Source organism: Canis aureus, chromosome 22 (genome assembly GCF_053574225.1).
Source record: "Canis aureus isolate CA01 chromosome 22, VMU_Caureus_v.1.0, whole genome shotgun sequence".
Lineage (NCBI taxonomy): Eukaryota > Metazoa > Chordata > Mammalia > Carnivora > Canidae > Canis > Canis aureus.
Genome location: NC_135632.1, coordinates 27,012,559 through 27,037,659, shown reverse-complemented (window position 1 = coordinate 27,037,659; position 25,101 = coordinate 27,012,559). Strand labels below are relative to the sequence as shown.

At 36.9% G+C, this 25,101-nt stretch overlaps 1 protein-coding gene and 1 non-coding gene across 17 annotated transcripts in view; one reads left to right on the top strand and one right to left on the bottom strand.

Moving 5' to 3' along the window:
* TBC1D5 (TBC1 domain family member 5) overlaps window positions 1-25,101 on the top strand; it is a 544,964-nt gene that overhangs the window by 420,642 nt on the left and 99,221 nt on the right. For all 16 annotated transcript variants that reach the window (XM_077865315.1, XM_077865313.1, XM_077865314.1 and 13 more), the window contains one exon: window positions 5,302-5,408. In XM_077865315.1, coding sequence (XP_077721441.1) covers window positions 5,302-5,408 — 107 coding nt within the window. The remainder of the gene's footprint in view (window positions 1-5,301; window positions 5,409-25,101) is intronic.
* On the bottom strand, window positions 2,694-2,800 carry LOC144294436 (U6 spliceosomal RNA). Its single transcript, XR_013361816.1, has one exon. It is a non-coding gene; the product is annotated as a U6 spliceosomal RNA (small nuclear RNA).

Genomic DNA, 25,101 nt, shown 5'->3' with positions numbered 1-25,101 from the left:
GCAATAAGTATTGTTTCTTTCCCATCATGTTTTGGATCCTCAACAAATATTTTTTCAGAGCACATAGCATTTATTGAATGTCTTCTGCATGCCAGGTACCGTGCAGGACACTTACATACATATCAGCTTTGTTTTCAGTGGGGGAGGTACCATAAATTATGTTAAAGCCTTTAAGTTTTCCTTTTTGTTGTTGTTAGGTAAGTATTCTAATTTTATATTCATGATTATTTGTTTTATATGCCACTTAATAACTAACTTCAAGAATTTATGCCTATTTCTAAATATTTACTTTACCTGGCCTTATATATGGAGGGCTTTTCTCAGTATATCTTTGAGGCTTCTCTGTGCCTCACACATAGTTAGTGTTTAGAAGCCATTTGCACTGTGTCTAAATTTGGCTTCTGTACATGGATACTCTTGTTGTGACATTTTCTTCTAGGAATATAGGATGGTATAAGGTACAGTGGTGAAGAGTGAGGCTTTCAGCCTCACAGACCTGGGTTCAGCCCTCTCTGCCATTTAGGAGCCCACTGGCCTCAGATGTGTTGTTTATTCTCTCTGCACGGCCATCTCCTTGTCTAAAATGTGGAGTTGATGATAATACTTACCTTAGTGGGGATTAGGAGGCTCACAGGGCATTTGTATAATATATGGCAACTTGCCATGCACATTATAGATGCTTAATAAGTGATAGCTACTACTTTTCTTAATTTTAGAGGAAATTAAAGGCAGTCTACATTTAGTTTTACATTCTTTGGTAGTTGTTCCCAGTCCATTTTGTTACCTTGGGAAAGTAAGTGTATCTAAATATAAAAATAAGTAATTTGGATGAAGTGTTTTACTTACAAGTGTTAAAATTGTAGGGGCAGTTAACTTTGAATTATACATAAGTTATTTAAGGTCTAAGCTTTCTCAAAACAATAACATCCTCTGATTATCTTTACTGATTTCATTAGTTTTTTGTCATTACTGGAGAAACTATTTAAACCAGCTCCCTTAAACAACTCCAGAACAGTCGTGTACCATTTAAAAGTAGAGACAGAGAAGTCAACTTTGCGTCATGCGGAGGGAGTGCATTCAGCAAGAATTAAGCGATATGGGAAACATACTACCTTGCATCTGTGCCACCCTTACAAAAACCCCGAAGATAGAGTAAGCATTATTATTGTTTTATAAATGGGGAAAAAATGAAGTCCACACACAGAATAGGTGACTGGCCAGCAATCTGATCTAAATCTAAATTAGATTATAATCTAGATCGTCTGATCCCAAATCCAGTATGTTTTCCTAGTTACCACTTACCTTTGTCTTATAGTTCTGTGAATGAGCTCTTCAGAGTGTGTAACTTCGGTACTTTGTTTTTTGTTGTTGTTGTTTTGTTTTGTTCTGCTTTGTTTTTTGTTTTTAAAGATTTTATTTATTCATTCATGAAGGACACAGAGAGAGGCAGAGACACAAGCAGGCTCCATGCAGAGAGCCTGACATGGGACTCCATCCCGGGTCTCCAGGATCACGCCCTGGGGCCAAAGGTGGCGCTAAACCGCTGAGCCACCCAGGCTGCTGTACTTTGTTTTTAAAGCATATACATACTTGATTTCAAATATAGGGAGATACCAAAAAGTCAGCCTTTTTTAAATCTTTCACTGCCCTGATAGAGTAAACACTAGAGAGGGAATAGGACTGCAGGTGAATTTGGCACATTCAACAAAAATTTGCTATAAAGATCAAAACTAAATTCTTATTCTCTCAGATCCCCACTATTTTGTTTTTAAAATAGCTTGTGTTATTCTCGCTTGCCTACTCGAAATTTGGCACAGTTATTCAAAAGGAACTTAATCCTTAGTGTATGTAACTGCAGATTAAAAGTGTTCTCAAGGTGCAAGTTTTCATTAATAAATTAGAGATAGTATTATCCAAAGACAGGGTGCTATAGGGAAGTAAAGCTTTACTTATACGCATTTAAGTTTTTAGCTGAGATTATTTAACAAAAGAAAAACAGATTAACAAGAAAGGCAGAAGCTTATTAACATATGTATCTTATATTATTATATAATTATATATTTTATTATAAAGATACATATTACAGTTGTGTAATATATATTGACACACACATATAAATGTATACTCATTTGTATGTGGTAAATACTCAGGAAAATGAGCAACTCTCAAAGATATGGTTTTAGAATTTAAGATTAAATACCATCTTAATAAAGAAAGTGGAGGGATCGAGATGTAGACCTCTTAGAGAAAAGTAAGTGATTTTAGGGAAGACAAATGGGCCTTTAGAAAAAGAGATGAGAGGTGTGAATTTGTGACAAAGTTTGTCTTGGGGGAATTTATGGCAACTGACTTCCTTTTGGGGGATGTATCTTTTTTTTTTAAGATTTTATTTATTCATGAGAGACACACAGAGAGGGAGAGAGACGCAGAGACATATGCAGAGGGAGAAGTAGGCTCCGTGCAAGGAACCCGATGTGGGACTCTATCCCGGATCCCAGGGATCACGTCCTGAACTGAAGGCAGAGGCCCAACTGCTGAGCCACTCAGGCATCCCTTGGGGGATGTATCTTTAGACGGTTAAGAGGAGTTCAAAGAAAGCCCCACTGTGCATTTGTTGTTTTTCAAGTGCCTACAACTCAAAATAATCAGTATACCAAAGTGGTATATTGCAGGGTAGCATGTCCTAAACTCCTGCAGCAGTATTTTGCTTCTTGAATTTGCGAGTCATCCTTGCTCTGGAGCCATGCTAATCTTCTCTGTATCATTCCAATTTTAGTATATGTGCTGCAGAAGCAAGCACCCTACAGCAGTATTTCAGATGGCGTGGTCGGCTACTCTTCAGAGCTTAGATTCTTTTGTCATTTTATCTCTAGCACACTCTCTGTGTGTCCAGGATATAGTAGATGCTCAGGAAATATTCATTAACATTCAGTGACTGGATGGATGAAAGGGAGACAGGAGAGAAAGACTGTTAGCACCTTCATTCATTCTGCAAGTAGAATATTAATGCATCTGTTGGCTTCCCTTACATATTTTATACCTTACTTCAGCCTCAAAAGTTCTATCAAGTTGTAAGAATAGAATTGTTGCCCTCGTCCCAACAAATAACAAATACCTATCTATATCAGGCTATTCTAGAGACTGGGTTATGCTGACCTTCCAAACTCCTTAAAAACTACTGCTTGAGAGTAATAATATAAATTGACTCTTCTGTTTGCAGTGACTCTGCATTTATTATGTCATCTCATTTTTAAAACAATTGCCTTTTCAAACAAAGCCACATATTAAAGCTCAGACCTTGTCTGAGCTACACAGTGATTTGGGCAAATGACTTAACCTAAGTGTTTTCTCATCTGTAAAACAGGGATAATAATTATAACCTTATAATAAGATTGTCATAGAAATTAAATGAGATAATGTAGGAAAAGTTCTTGGCATAGGGCCTAGTCTCAGAAAGAAAGCCTTTAGTAATTTATTGCCATTTTAGTGGTAGTAGCAAAAACTGCTTGCTGTTATACATCTGCCCTTCAGCTCTTTAATTTTCTTTAGACTAAGGAATGTTTTGTTTATCTCTGCATCCCCTCCTAACATAGACCCTGCCGTGGATTAGGTACTCAACAAATAGCTATTAGATTGAATAAAGTAGGGGGATATATATATTTTTTTAATCAGGAAGTTGTTTCCACATGACTGAATTGATGCTCGGAGAGGTTACTCACAACAGGTTTTGAGCAGCTGCTGTCAATCAGCGAAACAGATTATGTCCTTTAATCTTATGGCAACCTTAGAAAAGGTTCATATGGTGTCACAGGATTCAAGCCCACATCTTTCAATCCCAAATCCAGAACCATTTGCTTCTTTTGCAAAATACACAAGAATTCTTCCTGGGTCAGTTACTAGTATATAATTATAGTATTTGGGAAAGTATGAGTTATAAGATGAATTGATTATCTACGTTCTATTTATTTGTTAGAGCTCAAAGAAAACCACACATGGAAACATTATAGAGTTCTCAGTATACTAGCTTTCTGAATTCTAGAGAAAAAAGGCCAACAGGTAACTGAATGTGAATATGATAAAATGAACGAATGAGAAGAGAAGAGGCTGAACAGATATAGAAGGGGTAGGATAAGTGAGTGCTTTACAAATGAAAGCAGATGTATGAAATTACAAGCTGTCAGATCAGCAACGGAAATGAAGATGATAAAGTGGTTCCTTACATAGATTATAATTATTCATTTTGCCCAGTCCTGTCTCCTTTCCCCATAATGTTCATGGGAAGGGGGAGGGGGCGGGAAGCTGTTGCAAAAAATGGTGCTTCCAACAAAAGAAGAAGAAAAATCTAGGAATCAAGGATATTTCTGATCACAAACAATTATTTATTTTGTGATTTGTGTTGTTTTCTGTAGAATCACAATTGTTTTCCTATGGAATATTTTTCAACTGCTTGTTCAGATTAATGAAAAGGATTCAGTTGCAACAACAGGAAGTTGTAACTGTAAAGTTTCTTCACAGTCAATGCTGTGGAAGCAGTCAGTGTGGCTTACAAACCGATTGTCGTTAATGGGCCTGATTGTGACAGCAGTGGCAGATGGATTGCCAAGAAATGAAGTAGTTTACATAGACCTGCCTGAAAAGATGTGTTTAATAATTGCGCCCATAATTAGGTTGATTTGGGAAAAAAATTAAATGACAGTCTAAGGAACACAGTTAGGCTTATCTATGAAGATTCTGACATTTTTCCTCCCAAGAAATGCTGCATAGATCCTCCCCCTAAATTTCTCATTACCTTTAGAAAAAAATATTGGAAGAAATTATATTTTTTAAACTTTGAATTATGTAATATTTACATATAAAAGAATAAATGTAACATGTAACTTTTGAAGCATAATAATTAGGGTAAATATTATTAGAATTTTAAACTGTTTTTTCCCATTCATAAGATTTTTGTTACTAATTTCTAAGCAAAACTAGAGACATTTAAACACAGATATATAAATGGCAATAAATATGCATGCTTCTAAGAGTTTATTTATATTGCAAACATACACATCTCTATATCTGAGGCTCTTCTTCCAACACCTCCTGAGGATAAGTGCTAGATATTAGATTGCAGTTAACAGTACAGTGTGCTGCTTCAAAGGCCATTTGGTAAAGATCCCTTCTCCCTATTTCCTTTTATCAAATTAATTGAGTTATTGGTTTGCTTTCTTTAAATCTAAGTTGTTATTTTTTAGTCTTGAGTAATGCAAACATCTTAAACAGTATTGCTTCTGAATTCTTCTTTTTCCTCTTATTTAGTGATCTCTAGTAACTACCAGACCTGTCTTGGCCTTCTGATGCATTACCCACTAATTGGGGACGTACACTCACTAATTCTTAAGGCTCTGTTCCTTCGAGATCCAAAGGTAAGCTTTCCAAATAGAGTATGCACAATTTTAAGTTGAGTGAAAAAATGGTTTCTCAGCATGGCTCCAAGAATTCATAGTGGGGAATTTGTGTAATGACAGATGAATTGCTTAATGACAGAATTTGCCTGAAGTTGTAGGCAAAATTCACATACTTCACTGGCTAGCAACTGAGCAGGTAAAATAAGTAAGTGTACATTGACCGTGAGAACCTGGAACACACATCTCTTGTCCCTCAGAGGGTTGTTCTGCCTTCCCCTTTCCTCATAACTCAAGGAAGTAGCTCAGCAACTGTCTCTCCTTATAACCACATTTCATTATCATTGGTACCTCTCACAGAGACCAGCTTACCCAGGTAGAGCCTCAGGGGCCATGTGACCAAGACATTAGAGCTATAAAAAGCACTGGTTCTGGAAAAGTTTATGACACAATGAAATACTAAATCATTTTATTTTTGGATTATGTATTTTTCTAATTTTGTGGAAGAGTAACCTAATAAAACAGAGATTCAAACGACTTTAATGCTGATTTCTCTATTTAAACTTAAAGCAAGCCACCAAAATTTTCTTTACACTTCAGAGAAAAAGTGTGCTCTTTTACAACTAATGTTATATTTCTTGAAAATAAGAACATTTAATGATCTAAAAAAATCTGTGAATCCTTGATGCTTTTGAGCCAAACAAAAATATTGGATGAAATATAAGAGAGAGAGCTTCAAACACGAGTATGAGAATGCCAGGCATTCGGTGGTAATCCCAGCCTTTGGCTCTTTGGCAGAATTCCCAATAGTCATGTTGGCAGTTGTCGAACTGTCTTGGAGTCCGTCTGTCTGTGGCTCTGTTGCCAAAGCTCTGTCTGAGCCACTTGGGCCTCCAAGTTTAACGTAAATTTTAGTTCTAAAGGATTTCTGCTTTTCCCTCTGCGGTTGACTTCCAACATTTGAGTATGACCTCTATTTATTCTTTGATAGATTTAAAAGATTTGATTTCTTTGTGCCTATACCCATTTTCTATAAAAATACACAATTTTATATCATTTCTGCTCTACAGTGTTTCATTATGTGTCAAATATAATCCATCATTTCTCTGTTATCTAAGGTAGCATATTTTTTTCTGGTAAGGCTTAGGAGTCTGATTATAAAATCAAAAATCCCATATTTTATGTATATATTTTTTATAAAAAATAACCACAACTATGAAATATCTACAAAGGAATAAAGAAAGAGGTTGCTTGTCACTGAAGTATTTGAGTTTTGGTCTGTAAACTTAAGGTAAACTCAGCTCAGCATTAGGAATTCTTAGAATCATACAGAGTGGGGGAAAAAACCTGTTAAAATAACTATTTGAATTCTCTACTTAGATGATTTATTTTTGGTTTTACTGAAGGGAGAACTGAATATATTATCTAAACCTATCGATCTTGGTAATTTTTCCCTGGCTAAATATGGTTAATCTTGCTATGAATCATCCACTCTTCTAGATGTAGCATTCTATATAATAAATCAGTCAGTGTTATTAGTGGAATCTGAGATTTTAATAGAGTACTTTTTATCTCAATAAGATAGTGTACAGGGATCCCTGGGTGGCGCAGCGGTTTGGCGCCTGCCTTTGGCCCAGGGCGCGATCCTGGAGACCCGGGATCGAATCCCACATCGGGCTCCCAGTGCATGGAGCCTGCTTCTCCCTCTGCCTGTGTCTCTGCCTCTCTCTCTCTCTCTCTATGTGACTATCATAAATAAATAAAATTTAAAAAAAAATAAATAAATAAGATAGTGTACATAATATAAGTATAATGAAGCCAATTCTGTAAGCATTAAAAAAATAAATTCTCTGAGGATTAAGAGAAGAAAAATATTGGCATTAGTATCTAAAGAAAAGTATTCCCCACTTTTACATTTAGGGTCTAACTAAGTAAAAATGATCAAGATAATGGCCCAAAATATAAGACCTTAAACTGATATTTCTGAGGCAGAAGAAATTGATCAGGAGGAGGAAGGAATCATGTTTAAAAGGCTGTTGAGAACAAGTTTATAGAATGATGATATCTATAGAAAAATAAAGAAAGTTGTATAGTGTTAAGGAGCTTTCACATGACTATCCCAGCAAGGTGATAGTTTTAGTTAAGGAGCAAGGAGACTGAATTAGGGATCAGGACACTGGGTCAGATCTTGACTCTACTAACAACCATCCTTGTGATTTGGGGAAACTCATGCTTGCTAAATCATGGTCTTCTCTTTTGGGGTTGAATTAAATTGTCTCTAACGACCTGCCCAACCATAGCTCCTTTGTCCACAAAAAAACTGATGTAATTACAAAGATCTAGTAAAATCCAGTCTGGTGCTACAGAGGTACAAATGGGGAAGAAACACAAACACACACACACACACACACACACACACACACAGCGAGTTTATATATAGCATAGAAATCCACAAGTGGACAGAATTTTCAATATAGTAATGTCATTATAATTCATATAGGCCATTTACACAGAGGAGGAAGAAAAAGAGGGAAGGATGATGTTAGTACCCCGCCCATGTCCTCTAAAAATCCAAACATCAGTGTGCTTAATTTCTATTAGTAACAATGAAACACTTAAAATACTTGAATCATTCCCAATTCAAGTAGATCAGAGTATATAAACACACAAGTCTCTGTGAAGTGAACTAGTAGAAGGATGAGATTTGAGGCATGAAAGTACATTCTCATAGTCCAGTTATTTGTGACAGTAGTGTTTGTGGTTGCTGACAGACCCATTTTATTAATAAAATAAAAATAAACAAGGAACTCTGAGCCCTCTGAGTTCATTGCCAACTTCAGAAAAGCACTTTGTCCTACCGCTTTCAGTAAATCCCAGTGGTGATTGCTCAGTTGAGAATAGACTCTGCAACTAGAGCATGCGACACTGAGCTTTAATTGTTCTATATCAGATGTAGGCTTTACTGTGAAAAGGTTTCTCATTTGAACAGACTGAAATAATGGGGCTGTACACTGTAATAATAGAATCATTGTCCTTCATAGTTTCTAAGCACTTTGATGTCCTTACAACAAGCTATGAGGTAGACAAAACCAGGTTCTCTTTCTTCATTCTTTTTCAGTGCAGTCAGGTTAAGGTTATGTGGCTTTCCTGAGGCCGAAGACTTGTTAAGATTCCAAGCTAGCAAGAAAGACCCCATAACCCTTGTATGTATCTATCCCCTCCTGAGATTCCCAGCCTACCTTCTACCTCCTTCAGGAAGCCATTCCTAGGCTCAGACAGGACATGTTTTCACCTTTGAGTCCTCATAAGGATCTTATATTTTAGTTATTTGCTTATTATTGCATCCATTATTCCATATGATCCTACTCATTTTTTAGCATTTAACTTTGTGTTCTACAGGAGTTGATATTAAGAAAATAAACTGAATTTGGATGCGGTTGCTAAGCCTCTTCCAGTACACCATACTGACTCTAATCTGGGTGGATCTCATTCACCTAGTGTATATCTGGAACCCATACCCACATCCCATGGAAGCCTTTACCAACTATATATTTGTCAGTTGCCATTTTTATCAAGATGGTGAATGACCCTGCATCTTAAACTTATAGAGCATCTAGTTCCTTCATTTGCTGTGTGTCAGAATTGTTTGAAAAACTGTTAACACCTTCAAATATTATGGAACAAAAGAGACATAACAAAGAATCTAGTTAATATACCTCACTGTGACCGTCAGAATTTCAGAACTGCAAGGAACCTAGAGATCTAATCCAGCTTCTGCTTCTGTAGACAAACAAAGGATCAAGGTGAAATCTGAGACTCATTTAATACAGCTTGTCGGTTGCAGAGCCGGCACTGGTTGATCCCAGGTCTTCCAACCACCTTTCCACACCAGAACTATATTTTTTAAAAATAGTAGAATCCTATTTACTACTATTTGTCATAAAAATTATTCAATTTGTAACACATTTAATTTGCATCTGTAATAAATATAACTGCCACATAAATAAGTGGACCTAGAACTATTTGAAATTTTCTTAAAGGTATGCTATGTAAAGAGACTAAATGTCAAGTATCTGTTTGTAGCATCATGTTCTCTGTTCACCATAAATATGATTTCTATACTTAGTTCTTCAGACCATGATCCTAATTCTCATTTTCTTGTCTTCATGATATTAGAACCACTGAGCAGATTTCCAAAACAATCCACTAAATGAAGTAGAGGGATAGAAGGAGGACAGTCTGAAAAATATGAAGTGATTAAAAAACATTGTTCTAACTAGTTGTTCAAATTTAAAAAAAAAATTTAAAAACCCAATTAGAAACAAAAGTCATAGAAAATGTGAACATATTGTGTTCCTTAAATAACCAGATGTTCTCTCCTTCCTGAAGGCAGTAAGGGCTAGGAATAAAAGGTTTAAAACTATTGTTTTAAGTTAACTGTGAATTTTGCAAATCTGTTTTTACCCTTTAGCAAATAAAATTCTAATACGGAAACATAAGCAAAGTAATTTTCATTTTTTGGTGCTCTCTTATTTGTGTTGTGTGTTGAAGTGTTAACCTTATCACAAAGACTTATTACAAATGAAATACAGTACATAGATTAACATTTTAGATTATGCAGTAAGAATTTGACAGCTACTGTTTGTTTTGAAGACTAGAATATTCTCCAAAAAATATTTCTGGTAAGTTTGCAAGCAACCCTTTTAGCAGTGACTGCTATTGTTTTTGGAAGAAAATTGCTAGAAATAAGACAATTTAATTTCATAGTCCTTCTTGTACACACAAACACACTATAAAAATATAGTGTACAGTGTTCTTATGCTTGGCCAATTCTGTTTTGGCTTTTATTTGGAGTTATGTTAAAGTTTGCCTTTTTAAATTATAAAAGGTCTAAATATTCAGATTTCAGATTTTATGCAGGTAATAGATTTTTTTACTCTTTTAATTCCAAAAAAAACTCCATTGTAGGTGCTTTTTAAAAATAAATGACTTTGGTAAAATGTCATCTATCAGAATTGAAAAAAGGTGAGTGAATCCAAGTCTGCTACCAATCAGGTGACAGTGTTGCAAAATATGCATTACAGTAGTTGTATTCGTTTTCCCCTCTGAGTAGTAAATAACCTGAAAACCACATATACTAACTCTTTGAGGAGGATGCAGTACCCATTTTTTTTACTTTTCATGATGTTCCCATCAGAGGTTCTGTTCAGATTTTCCAATATTAGTTTTTAATATGATTTTCTCTTGTAGAAAGAATGCTACTTCTCTTTTCTTCATCCTTTTTTTAGTTCCTGAAAAACAGGAGCATTTCTCTGAAAACTGCCATTATTTGAGAATCATTTGTTTTTGTTTTTTTCTGTTAATGACCCCTCAAAATGTTTCTTTTTCTTTGTATATGAGCTAGGTAACCACATGTCATTCTTTTATTATCATTAGATTACAGCCAATTAGACATTTATTATCATTAATATTTAGGTATTAGTGATTACTCAGGTATAGACTTTTTTGAGATAGGACAGCATTAAAAAATACTAAGTTCTACTTCTGAAGTAATGGTGGCTATCAAAAATCTGTAAAGAAATAACTTGAAAATCTTGACTAAACCAATACTTGAAATTTGTTTTTATTGTAGACATTTTATAAAGTCAGATTATGTTTCTCAAAGCTTGTTAAGGGTTTCCTAGTGCCTCAAATAATTTTGAACTTGTTTTATAAAAGTATTTTGAATTTATTAATTTATTCAACAAACCAGTCTTTCTTGTATACTATCTAGAATTCAACACACCTTGTTTAGATCCTGGTGAGATATATATATATGTATGATGTGTCTTTATCATAATACCCAAGTAAACAAGAAAGTACTCAATTTATCACATGCTGTAAAGGATACAAATAGGGTAGCATTAAAGTAATAAGAGGAGGAAAAGAACCTGAGCTTGGTGAAGACCTAATTTATGTAAGTTAGTCCAAAGGCCCTCTCTTTGATGAGATACCATTTTAGCTGAGAACTAACGAAGGAGAAGATATCAGCCAGACATAGAATAGGGAGAGGAGCCTCTAGACAGGGGAACAGCAAACACTCCAAAGTAAAAAAGAGCCAAGCCTGTTTATGAAACTAAAGAAGACCAGTGTGACTAGAGCCAGGAACTTAGGGGAAGCTGCCTGAGATAGCGGAAAGGCCAGGGAAGGCTTGTTATTACTTTGTTCTTCCCTGGCAATCTTACATGTTGATATATGGTAAAATTACTTCTAAGGTCCCACTTTGAAATTCTAAAAAGATTGCTGGGTTTATGGTGATTCCTCTGATGACCGAGACACACTGTCATTACAAACTGTTCTTAACTCTCAGCTGGAAGTTCTAAGAACTCGTCTTAAATGAGTTCCTCACTTGGGAGAGCACACTCACTTATTCAGACCTCTGGGCTGTAACATGGATCTGACCAGTAGGTCATTGCATAAGTTAGAAAGACTGGCCAGGACCCTGAACATATATTACATTTATCTTTTAAAACACTGTCTTGGCTTCCTTCCCTACACTACCAGTCTCAGTTTTGCTTTCATTAGATCAGTATTATGCTCTACTATGTAGTGACGAGGGAACTAAACCAGTCTTTCTCACCTACCAAAATGGGAGCTCTCCTAGGTCAGGGATTAGATCTCCAACAGCACTAATCCAGTGGCAGCCACATGAGGGAAACACAGAATCAGGTTCCACTGACATCACAACCTGCTGTATTTATTGGATGACTCACTCCTTTTCTTGAACTGTAGAATGAAGCAGCTAGGCCATGTATCTCAGTAGACCCTTCTGGACTTATTTTAGCAAGATACAATTCAACAGATACACTTTTTAGTTACTTACTGTGGGCAGACCATGAGAACTAATCTATGGGACTAGGATATAGTCCCTTATAGATGTAAATAACTAATTCTTATGGAAAGTAACATGAGTGAGAGAGTATTGCAGGAAGAATAGGTAATTCAGACTTGGAGAGTCAGAAAGATGTGGAAGAGGCATTCTGACTGGGTTTTTAACAATTTCCTTGGGAGATGTCACTCTGTCTTAAAACTCCATAAGCAAAGCTCCTGAGAATTGCCGAAGCAAGTGACCAAACTGAGCCTTGCAGTACTCCATCCACACTAACTCAGTGAGCCCCTCAGGGACCTAAAAAACAGCATTGTCCCCTCTCGATACCTCATGTGCAAATAGGCACTCATTTTTTTTTTTTTAGGCACTCATTTTTTAAGTCTATCAAATGTATCTTAGTTTGATAGTATTTTATTTGGCATTAATTTATATGGTATTCCAATTTGTAGGTTATTATTCAGCATAAATAAATGTTATAAGAGTGAGAGGGAGAAGATGACTCCCTGCTAAGTAGAGAGCCTGATACAGAGCTTGATCCAGGATCCTGAGATCATGACCTGAGCCAAAGGCAGAGGCTTAACAAACTGAGCCATCTAGGCACCCCTGGTCACTCTCGGGAAGCTTAGCAATTTTTATTTTGGGTGGCTGAAGAGAGCTGTGAAACTTTGTGGCAGATTCCTCTGCATGTTTTAGATGAAAGGGTTTCTTCTCTCAACCCATTGCAGTGGTGATTTATTTTTCCTCAAATAGCTAAAGAAGAGACTAGATTGCATGGTTAATTCTGTTCTGAAAACAAAATCTACAAACCATTCCCCTTTTATTTGATAACTTATAAGTAAGGGAAATCTAGGTTTTTAAGGGGAAATACTTATTTTAAATAGATTACTTAAGCTTTTAAAGCTATTAATCCAATGCATGTGTGTTTAGAAAGGCACTAGGAGGCCCCAAATGTAAAAGCATTAAAGTATCACAACACGTTATAGTGATATGTTTGTGATATGTCCCTGAGGTCAGAGAATGAAGTATCTGCCCTGCTTCACTGCTGACTTGCCATTTTACCCCCAGAGAAATCATTTAACCTTTTGCTTCCTTAGATTCAGGTTCATTAATTGTTCTTTAAAAAGGGATAGGTGACTGGTGAGGCTTTAATTAGCCTATAATCTCTAAAAGTCATTTGCAGCTCTAAGTGCTTTGAGAATCTAGCTAATCACTTATTTTCCTTATTGTATATGAAGTAGCTTATTTACAAAGAAAAGGCACTACATGGAGTTGTTTCTACATGGTCTTACTGTTACAATGTCAAGAAACTGAAAGTTTTTAAATCACAGAATATGACAGATTATAAACTTAAAACTGACAAAATAGGAAAAAAACAATAGTTCTTTTTAATATATAAGTAGTTGTGGCCAAAACAAGTATTTTATTTATCTCTTGATTATATTAGCTTAGTAAATATTATATTGCTGATTTAAAATATTAAGTATACTGATTTTATAGGAATAAAAATCAATACATTCAAGTAGTTAACTGCAAAACAATAATCAATTAACTTTATTATATATAAATACTTTAGGCAAGAAGTTATATCTGTTCCAAAAAACAAAACAAAATCACAAAAGATTTTATCATGGAGGATTTTTGGGATCCCTGGGTGGCGCAGCGGTTTGGCGCCTGCCTTTGGCCCAGGGCGCGATCCTGGAGACCCGGGATCGAATCCCACGTCGGGCTCCCGGTGCATGGAGCCTGCTTCTCCCTCTGCCTGTGTCTCTGCCTCTCTCTCTCTCTCTGTATGACTATCATAAATAAATTAAAAATATATATATATTTAAAAAAAAGATTTTATCATGGAGGATTTTTAAGTATATTTCATCATTTGTATGATTACCATATTGGGATATGTCAGGGAGGTTTGCGTATATATGCAAGTGTCAGTTCCACTCAGATGAGCCTAGAGCTGCCACCACCTATGCAGAGTTGGCCCCCAGCTCCTCCATTCAGCTCTGCCTAGGGGGTTTCACTCAAGTATTTGATGTATAAGGTCCTCAGATGCTGTTAATGACATTTTCCAAGTATCTTCATATGGTTTGGAATACCTCTTTATTTTACTTTGGTTGTTTTTCCTGGTTTCAAAGAGGAACTTTTTAGTTTTATTTCTCCACATTGTTTCTTTCTCCAAAATGTATTTTTATTCATTTAGCCAAAATTTACTGACCTTTTGCTGTGTAGCAGTAGCGTCTAAAATGTCTCAGAAGTCTTGATTGAATACAAAGAAGGATGAACAGGATTTATGGCAAATGAAAGGAATAATCACTTGGTTGATTCTCTGTGACCTCCTTTAAGTCTTCGCTAAGGTCTGGTCTTCTCAGTGGGACCTGCCCTAATCACCCTGCAGTTGCCCTGTCTCCACGAGCCCATTGCACCAGCCCTCCTGATCCCCTTAGCCTGCCCTACTTTCCTTTCCATGGCCAATTATCACCTTCTATCATAGTAGAGAAGTTGTAAATTATTTTTTTATTTTCTGTCTTCCCCTACTAATATACCAACATCATGACAGAAATGTGTTTAGTCTGTTTTATATTCTGTTACCCAAGTACCTACAATAATGGGTGGATGAATGAGTAAATAAATGTATGGTGACTATTAACCCCCGACCAAACAAACCCTCAAGCTCTCTGCCACAAGGGAAATTACGCTGTTCATTGCAATGCAGTTCAGCAAGTGTTTATTGCTACCTGTGCTGGGTTCTGGGAATATAATGAATTAGGGGGACACAGTCCTCTCAACACAAAGTTTACCATCTAAGGCAGTGGATCTTGAACTATGGTGTGCCAGAGAAGCACCTGTGGGATCTCGTTATAAAAACAGACTCCTAGACCATTCTAGTGTAAATCCAGAAATCTGCATTTGTAACTGTTCTGAAACTGGCCAGCCATGGACAACACTTTAAGAAACAGACACTAGTTTCAGAAAAAAGTTATGACACAAATCGAAACCCAAATATCTAAAAACAGAAGAATGGCATACACAGTGACTACACAGAGATAATCCAGTAGAATATAGGGAGAAACTAATGGAACTTCTATTTATAGTTACTTTTCTAAAAGAAAAAAAAAACTGAGCTCTACTTTTTTTTTTTTTTTTTTTAATTCATGGGAGACACACACACACACACACATATACACAGGGGGGTGGGGGGCAGAGACACAGACAGAGCGAGAAACAGGCTCCACTCAGGGAGCCTGATGTGGGACTCAATCCCGAGTCTCCAAGATCAGGCCCTGGGCGGAAGGCGGCGCTAAACCGCTAAGCCACCGGCTGCCCTGAACTTTACTTTTTAATGACAAATTAATACTGGTATCTTCACTAGGCCCATATGTCAGCCAGTCATGTATCACCTGTGAAGTCTACCAAGGGAAGAGGAGACTTTTGCATGCAAAGGTGTTGACAGTGGCCTCCTCTCTTCTTTCTGCTTTCACCACCTTGGTCTTATTGCCATTTCCATTTGCCCAGTTAAGTGGATTTATGGGCTGTGTTATCTTAAATGATGGCATATTTATAATAACAAAGGGATGTCAGGGACCATGGACATCTATTGTGAGTTCACTAGATATCTTCTAGTGTACTTAAAAGAGTCACCAAATATAATTTCTTTTTGAAAAAAAATATATACTTCGGATTTGCTTACCTCTGTTGTGTTGAGTAGCTGTTAATAATATGTTACCATGCAAATATTTTTTTAAATAAACAATTTGTCTCTTCAAATTAAGATTCAAATTAAGATTCTCATTTTAATAATGAGAAAAAATAGGAGCTTTCTCAAATTCATGCTATGGAAAGAACATTTTAAATTTGAATATTTGGAAACTTCTCATCCATTTGCAGTGTTCTTGCCAAAAACAATTTAAGTGTATCTTTTAAAACTTTCTAGGTACACTAAAAAGTTGTGGGAACAGAAATTCTAACTTGGTTACTAATATCCCAAATGAAGAGATGAAGTCAGGTTTGAATCTGTTTTTTAAAATACAGAAAAGTAACATCCTCCAATTAAATTATTTTAAGAGCTGGATAATGGTTAATTTTATGTCATCTTGACTGGACTAAGGAAACCCAGATGCTATTTCCAGAACAGGTTAGCATTGAATCAGTAGACTAAGTAAAGATTTTCCCTCACCAGTGTAGACAGGCATCATCCAATCTCTTGAGAGCCCAAATAGAACTAAAGGGTGGAAGAAGAGCAAACTTTGGAATTAGGACTTCCATCTTCTCTTGCCCTAAGACATCTGAATTCCTGGTTCTTGGACCTTGAGATTCCAGGACTTCCCAGCATAGTCGCCCCAGTCTTTCCCTGACCTCCCCCCAACTCCTCCACCCACACTTCCCTCTTTCCACCCCTACCCACCACCCCAGTTCTCAGACCTTGGAACTTGGACTGAATTATACCACTGGCTTTCTTGGTTCTCCAGCTTGCAGTTGGCAGATTTTAGCACACCTCAGCCTCAGTAATCACATAGACCACTTGCCATAATAAATCTTTTCTTACATATCCGTATATATCTTATTGGTTCTGTTTCTCTGAAGATCCCTAATGCAAGCTGATTAATATCAAAGAAGATAGAAATTATGTCAATTTAACAAGAATTTTGGCATAATTGGTGGATTGCACTATGAATGCTATACTTTAGCAAGAGAAGCCAATAATGTCCTTCCTCCATGCAGACCTATGTCTCTTTGTAGGTTAGCATTTTCTGAAATGTCATTGACAAAAACTGACTATCACAAAGCACTTAACCAAGATTTTTAAAAAGTAAAGAAGCATGTTGAATCATACCAATGTATGCTAAACATATATTTTTCAGAAGAGCAAAAATTACCATTGTAAGTAAACTATTATGAAAATGAATTTAAATATAATTTATTTCATCTCTATCTCATTTAAAAATTCTGTTGTGCATACATATATTTTCTCATGTGCATAATTAGTACAAGTGGTACATGCATATGACTTGTAAATAAATAAATAAATACACACATATTGAGGGTATAAGCAACCCCCTCCCATTTTTAACTAGTAAAGGAATAATGAAAGTTGAAGGATCCCTGCTCTAGACTATTAGTTCCTGAAAACTGATCTAGTTGATTCTAATGCTTAACCAGGATGAGAGTCTTAAGGCTGCCTCCTAGAGCATACACAGTTCTAGAGTCCCCGTAGACATACCCATTAGCAGGGACAGCTTGGAAAGACACAGGCCTTACTCTTATCCATATGAATAGGAGAGTTCTCCTGAACTTCTCTAAATAAACTGATAATGTAATACCTTCTCGAACATTGGCTTTCACTGAGAAGTATACCTGTTCCATCCCAGTCCTCTTACTGTGTTCTTATCATTTGGCTCATTATGCAATTTTATAGATGGTACTGATAATTACAAAGTAAGGCCTTTAAAACATTCAGTTATGGGGCATGATACATTTTGCAAATTCTTTAGAGGTAGTTAAGACTCTAGAGATGATATAACTATACCTTCATTTCCTCCTGAGGGCTTGATAAGGATGTGAGGCGACATACCCAAAGTATCCAGAATTCAAGGGCATAGCCAAAACCAGTCCCCAGGCTCCCATTTCCAAACTGGAGCCATCTGACATGCTCTTCCTTGGCCTTGCTCTCCCTGAAGACTCCTGGGACAGAACTATCTCAGTACTTCCACACTCACCATTTCCCTCCACTTCCTCTGTGGCCACAAGGAAAATTAAGATGAGTTGTTTGGTCTTGTATAGTAAATACAAAACTGTGCATTTCAACTTGATTATCCTTCCAAGGACAGTTGTTTACTTCTGATTTCACATTTATTCATGGTCTGAATACTGAATTTGAAAATTGGTCTATTAGTTTGCCAGGTCTAGTCTCCAGGTTCCTGAAGTAAAGTACCCAGTGAAAGCGATAGGGGAAAAGTATAAAAATAATATAAATTGCTTTTCTATAATAAAACTGATCTTTGGGATCCCTGGGTGGCGCAGCGGTTTGGCGCCTGCCTTTGGCCCAGGGCGCGATCCTGGAGACCTGGGATCAAATCCCACATCGGGCTCCCGGTGCATGGAGCCTGCTTCTCCCTCTGCCTGTGTCTCTGCCTCTTTCTCTCTCTGTGTGACTGTCATAAAATAAAAATAAAAATAAAAATAAAAAAATTTTACAACTGATCTTTGAGTGCTTTCCTTAACCATGAGACTATAATGGCTTAAGTGGAAGACAATAAGACAAAAAAAATTTAAAAATTAAAAATTAAAGTAAACCAGTCAAGAGAGCCAGTTCAAAGGCTTAAGAGTGACAGTGTGAAATGCAGAAGAAAGGGAGAGAGAGAGAAAGTAAATATATAAGAATATGGATAAATAGGAAGTTAAGTAACTGGAAAAAAATCACCTTGGACAGCTTTTCTACTTGAGAATAATATGTGTACATACTACAATGATTATTCAGTTTCATTGTTATAGTGTATTAAGGTTGACCAGCTGCTGTAACAAATAAACCCTTATGTTTCTTTGGCATCTCACAGCAGATGTTTAAGTTTCACCCAAGTGACAATCCATTATAAGGCAGGGATGGGAGTATCTCATAGTCACACAATTCTTTGGGCTTTTGCTAGCCCTGCTGTTTTCAACTTTAACCTCCCAGGGTCACCCAGTACATTGACATCCCCATCAGGATGAGAAAAATAGCAAGGAGGATGGTCCTTGGGAGTTTTTACAGCAAGGCCTGCAGGTGGAATGCATGACTTTCACTCACATTCTGCTGGCTGGAATTCAGTCCTTTGGCTATCTCTAACCACATGACTTTGGAAAATGTAATTGAGCCCTGTGCCCAAGAAGAGGAGGAAGCAGGTGAGCCGCCAGTGGCTCTCTTTAAAATGGAAATGCCTCTGGTTGCTTTACCTCTTCTGCTGTTTGAAAGGACCTTCTTTAAGGAAAAAGCTAAAATCACAGTGTGAAGGTTGTGATGTTAAATCTCACAATCTGAGAAATCTGATTTTGTTGTCAGAAAAACCAGGCCATCTCTCAGAGACAGATTCCCAGAACTGAGCTCAAAAGGCTGCTGTGTGAAGCCAATATGTCCCTTTCTCTATCTACAATAATGGAACATCTGTAAGACTGATATCCTCATGCCCCTGGTGACAGACACAGGGATACCACGTTATTATCAGATCATTTACAGTGAGGGGGGAAAAAACAAGTTATTGAACTATATATATGACCAGCATACTGTAGACCTACATGGAAAATGTAATCAGAATCACAGAGCTCCTTGGAGGGCCTGGTGTCAGATGGATGCAGATGGGAAGGCATATTTAATGAAACCAGGCTAAGAGAGCTAGCATACCTACTCCACAGTAAGGATAGTCTTCCTGTGGTCCTAGAAAGCTCATGGCCCATTAACCACTAACTCAGGCTCTCTCCCCCACTGACTCTGCCCATATGTGCCTCTTTGACTACTTTTCTCTGCTTCCTTGGCAGTCCCTTTTTGACTGACATCTTTTTGCTTTTAATATGTATATATTAAACATGTAAGGGATATAGTCAGACCTTCTTAACCTGAAAACCGCTTGGTGTCTTGAGGAAGGCTGCATGCCTCAGTTCAGCGATACTTTGTGTTAATTTTACTGTTCAACTTTCCCATAGTCGTTGGGTACACCTCAGAATTACTCCTAATCATTAATAAACTTGATTTCTGAAAAGGAAAATTGGAAGTAATTGTCTCCTTACCCGCCATTTTAGGGATACTGACACTAACATCTTTTTACTGCATGGTTGCTTCAGTAAATCAAGAGTTAGGCTTCAGGTTTTTCTCTACACACTGTCATTCCTAGCTCTTTGACAACCCCTTCAATTTTATCCTCTATAGTGTTTATGGAAAATGTGTTGAAGAGATATGAATTGATGAGAGCTATAGATGTGTCATAAAATTGTCAGTTGTAGGTCTGACCATCATCACATTATAAGTTGGGGGTGTTAGTGACTTGATTCTTTCTGACCTTATAGTTCCTATTGCAGTGCAAGTGCCTTATCCATCATTTCTCTTTCTTTCTATAACAACAGTAATAAAAATAGAGATTATTTCAAATTATTTCACTTAAAGCAAATGTTATATGGTGCTTACATGACTTGAGCTGTCATTGGGAAATAGCGCCAAACAGGAAAATTTGAAGAAGGCAGAAAAATGACAGGAATGCTTGGATTTGTGTTCATAAACCCAGGAAAGAGATAAACCCTTCAGCCTAATCTTTCCAGCTCGTATCTGAAGAAATCCCACCAGATTTTCTCATAAAGGTTGTAATTGAATGTATCTATTATATATTCCACTTACAAGAGGACCCGCTGACGAGAATGTCAGCTATTAATTTGAGATCAACTACTTAATTTACTTAATTGATAACATCTTATTTAAGCTCTCTTATTGGAACTTTCTTTCATTTGAGTTCTAGAGACTAACCAACTGAACAAAAATGAAATTTCAGAATATATTTAGGACTTAATCAGAAAAAAACTGACCTCTGATTAAACAAGGGAGAAGAGATTTCATTACCACAGAGATAATACAGCTTGGTCTCCTAAAGGATTGCATTGGAGGATTTAAAGTGTGTGTATGAATATTTTTTATTAAATGATGTCATTTTCTACTAGCATTCCTTTTGGTGTAAGAAAGCAAGCAATGTAATATAGGCAGTATGAGCATTGTTTCCTTCTCCTGTTTTCTCTCATTCCTTCTTTCCTTTTTCTTTTTTATTTTATTTTTAAAGATTTATTTATTTATTTATTTATTTATTTATTTATTTATTTATTCATGAGACACACAGAGAGAAAGACAGGCAGAGGCACAGGCAGAGGGAGAAGCAGGCTCCATGCAGGGAGCCTGATGTGAGACTAGATCCCGGGGTCTCCAGGATCAGGCCCTGGGCTGAAGGCAGCGCTAAACCGCTGAGACATCCGGGTTGCCACTCCTTTCTCTTTTTTAAATAAGACTTAATTATGAGCTTCTTGAAAACAGAAAATGTAAAGAGTTACTTGAAAGAACATTTAAGAGAGTGTCAACAAGGCTTAGTCAATAGTTAACTACGTGTGGTGAGCAATTCATTGTATTTCCCGGGTATACATCTATTGATTGAGTGGGAAAATGTATGGATGAACAAGTCTGCAAATATAAGAAGGTTGGATAATGAGTTGATTTTGAGTAGGCTGTGGGATTTACAGGTAGAAATATCCAGAAGGCAACTGAGAATGTGTGTCTCATGCTCGAAAGGAGAGCTTTGAAGCAGAGAGAGAGATTTAGAAAGTGTAGAGTATGGACATTAGTTGTAGTTGAGGTATTGTAGATAGTCTCAAGGAATGATATGTTAGGGAGATGAGAAGAGGGCTGGGAAGGGAATTGGGACATAACAATAGGGGCAAAAGGAAGGAGCATATGGAGAAGAGTCAGAATGTGGGAAAACCATGAGAAGACAGAATTACAGAATTACAATGGCCTAAGAATAGATAATACCAAGAACATGGAAATGGTTAATGACAATGTTATAAAGAGAACAACTAAAATTAAAAACAAATAATGCGGGCAGCCCCAGTGGCGCAGCGGTTTAGTGCCGCCTGCAGCCCAGGGCGTGATCCTGGAGACCCTGGATCAAGTCCCACATCAGGCTCTCTGTATGATGCCTGCTTGTGTCTCTGCCTCTCTCTCTCTGTCTCTATGAATAAATAAATTTAAAAATCTTTAAAAAAAAAAAAACAAATAATGCTGTTGAAAATTGCTGATGAATTTAGGGTATACATTGAAGGGGAAATAAAAGTATCCTTTCATCACTGCTTCTCCCCATAATTGTCCCCTCACCACACAAACATAGTTTAATTACTTTTTCTTCAGATTGCCCTTTCATTGTCACTTCCTCTGGGAAGTTCTCCCTGATATCCCTGATGAAATAAAATTCTCCTGTTGTACACTTTCATAGCACCATATGCCTCCTTTTCTAAACATTCAACACAGATACAGTCCTACACTCATATATGTACTTATTTGATTGTCTCATCCTCTAATAGAAGCTCCTTCAGGGCAGAGTCATGACTGAGGTGTCACCACTATACACCCTGTTACCTAAAAAGTGCCTAACACATAGGAAATATTCAGATGGAAGGATTTATGGATGGTTGGAGACAAAAGGATGTTTCTTTCCATACTATCTTTATGCCAGCTCTGTGTTCTCTTCCTTCTGCTTGGATTGCTCTCTCTGGCTCTCTCCTACCAACAACTTCACAACCTTCCTTTCTGTCCAGCTTCAATGGCACTTTTTGGTTTTAAAATGACATCAGCTTCTCACTATTTCCTAGTAAAATTCATATGAAGACCCAAACAAAAACAGTATCACAACACAAAAACAAAAGTCAAGCAACTTATTGCCTGTAAAAAGTTCAACTCAATTAAGAAAAGTTAATTAAATTGCTTGTATTTCACTCTATAGAGTATCATCCACATGTACTCAACCAGCTGTGCCCCTGGGAGATAACCCATCAAAAGGGTGGTCAGATAGTCATGGCCAACCCATATGTACGCTTGCGTCCTGATTTTTTCTGTTAGAACAAGCTGCTTCTGTGACTACTCACTGGACTGCTTTTCATTTTTGTTACCTGAATTATGAACATGATAGTACTGCATAATTAGATATGATTAGGATTCTGTTCATCTGGATAGACTTTGAGAGCAGTATGAGATCACATCATTTCCAATTAGCCTTTTTGGAGTTTCTTTCCAAAATCAGCATAATAGTAGCATCTTCAGCCTCAGGTCTCATACAAGGAAAGTACTTGTGTGGGCAGCCCCGGTGGTGCAGTGGTTTAGTACCGCCTGCAGCCTGGGGTGTGATCCTGCAGACCTGGGATTGAGTCCCACGTCGGGCTCCCTGCATGGAGCCTGCTTCTCCCTCTGCCTGTGTCTCTGCCTCTCTCTCTTTCTGTGTGTCTCTCATGAATAAATAAAATCTTTAAAAAAAAAAAAAAAAAAAAGGAAAGTACTTGTGTGGGCATTTAAGAAATGCCTCCTCTCTGAGCCTTTCATTATTTATGCATACCTGCAAGTCAAGATATTTCACTGTACTTTGCTGAAACTTTTTTTTTCTAATGTCAGTATAATTAATATAATGATTTGATGATTCTACCCATTACTCAGTGCTCATCAGGATAAGTGTACGCTTAATCCCCTTTACCTGTTTCACCTATACCCCACCCACCTCCCCTCTGGTAACCACCAATTTGTTTTCTCTAGTTAAGAGTCTGTTTGTTTGTTTGTTTTAGATTTTATTTATTTATTCATGAGAGACAGAAAGACAGGGACATAGGCAGAGGGAGAAGCAGGCTCCATGCAGGGAGCCCCATGTGGGACTCGATTCTGGTTCTGGGATCACGCCGTGAGCCAAAGGCAGACAGACACTCAACTGCTGAGCCACCCAGGCATCCTGTTTGGTCTCTTTTTTGTTTTGTTTCTTAAATTCCACATAAGTGAAATCATATGGTATTTGTCTTCCTCTGACTGACTTATTTCACTTAACATTATACTCTCTAGATATATTCATGTTTTGCAAATGGCAAGATTTCATTCTTTTTTATAGCTGAATAGTATTCCATTGTGTGTACATACCACATCTTTATCCACTCCTCTATCAATGGACACTTGGGCTGCTTCCATAATTTGGCTGTTGTAAATAAGGCTGTAGTAAAATTAGGGGTGCATATATCATTTTGAATTATTGTCTTCTTATTCTTTGGGTAAATACCCAGGAGTGGAATTACTGAATCATACGGTAATTTGCTTTAAGTTTTTCAGGAACCTCCATACTGTTTTCCACAAGCTGCACTATTTTGCATTCCCACAAACAATGCTTGAGGTTTTCCTTTACTCCATGTCCTCACCAACATTAGCTGTTTCTTGTATTGTTGATTTTAGTCATTCTGACAGGTGTGAGGTGATATCTCATCATTGTTTTGATTCACATTTCCCTCAGGATGAGTGATATTGAGCATCATTTCATGTGTTTGTTGGCCATCTGTATATCTTCGTTGGAGAAATGTCAGTTCATGTCTTCTGCCCATTTTTTATTTGGATTATTTATGGGGTTTTTGGTGTTAAGTTGTGTAAGTTCTTTTGTATATTTTGGATACTAACCCCTTATCAGATATATCATTTGCAAATATCTTCTTCTATCTAATAGGTTGTCTTTTTGTTTTATTGATTGTTTCCTTTGCTGTGCAGTTTTTTAAAATTTTTTATTTAATCCCAATAATTTATTTTTGCTTTTATTTCTCTTGCCTTAGGAGACATATGAAAAATGTTGCTGTGGTCAGTGTCAGAGAAATTACTGCTTGTGCTCTCTTCTAGAATTTTTGTAGTTTCATGTCTCATTTTTAGGTCCTTAGTCCATTTTGAGTTTATTTCTGTGTATGATATAAGAAAGTGGTCCAGTTTCATTCTTCTGCATGTTGCTGTCCAGTGTTGCCAACACCATTTGTTAAAGAGACTATCTTTTTCCCATTGCATATTCTTTCCTCCTTTGTTGTAGATTATAATTGACCCTAAAACCATGTATTTACTTCTGGGCTCTGTCCTGTTCTGATATATGTGTTCATTTTTGTGCCAATATCATACTGTTCTGATTAGTATAGCTTTGTAGTAGATCTTGAAATCTAGGGTTGTAGTATCTCCTGTTTTGTTCTTTTTCAAGATTGCTTTGGCTACTCAGGGTCTGTTGTGGTTCCATACAAATTTTAGTATTATTTTTCTAGTTCTATGAAAAATGCTATTGGCATTTTGATAGGTATTGC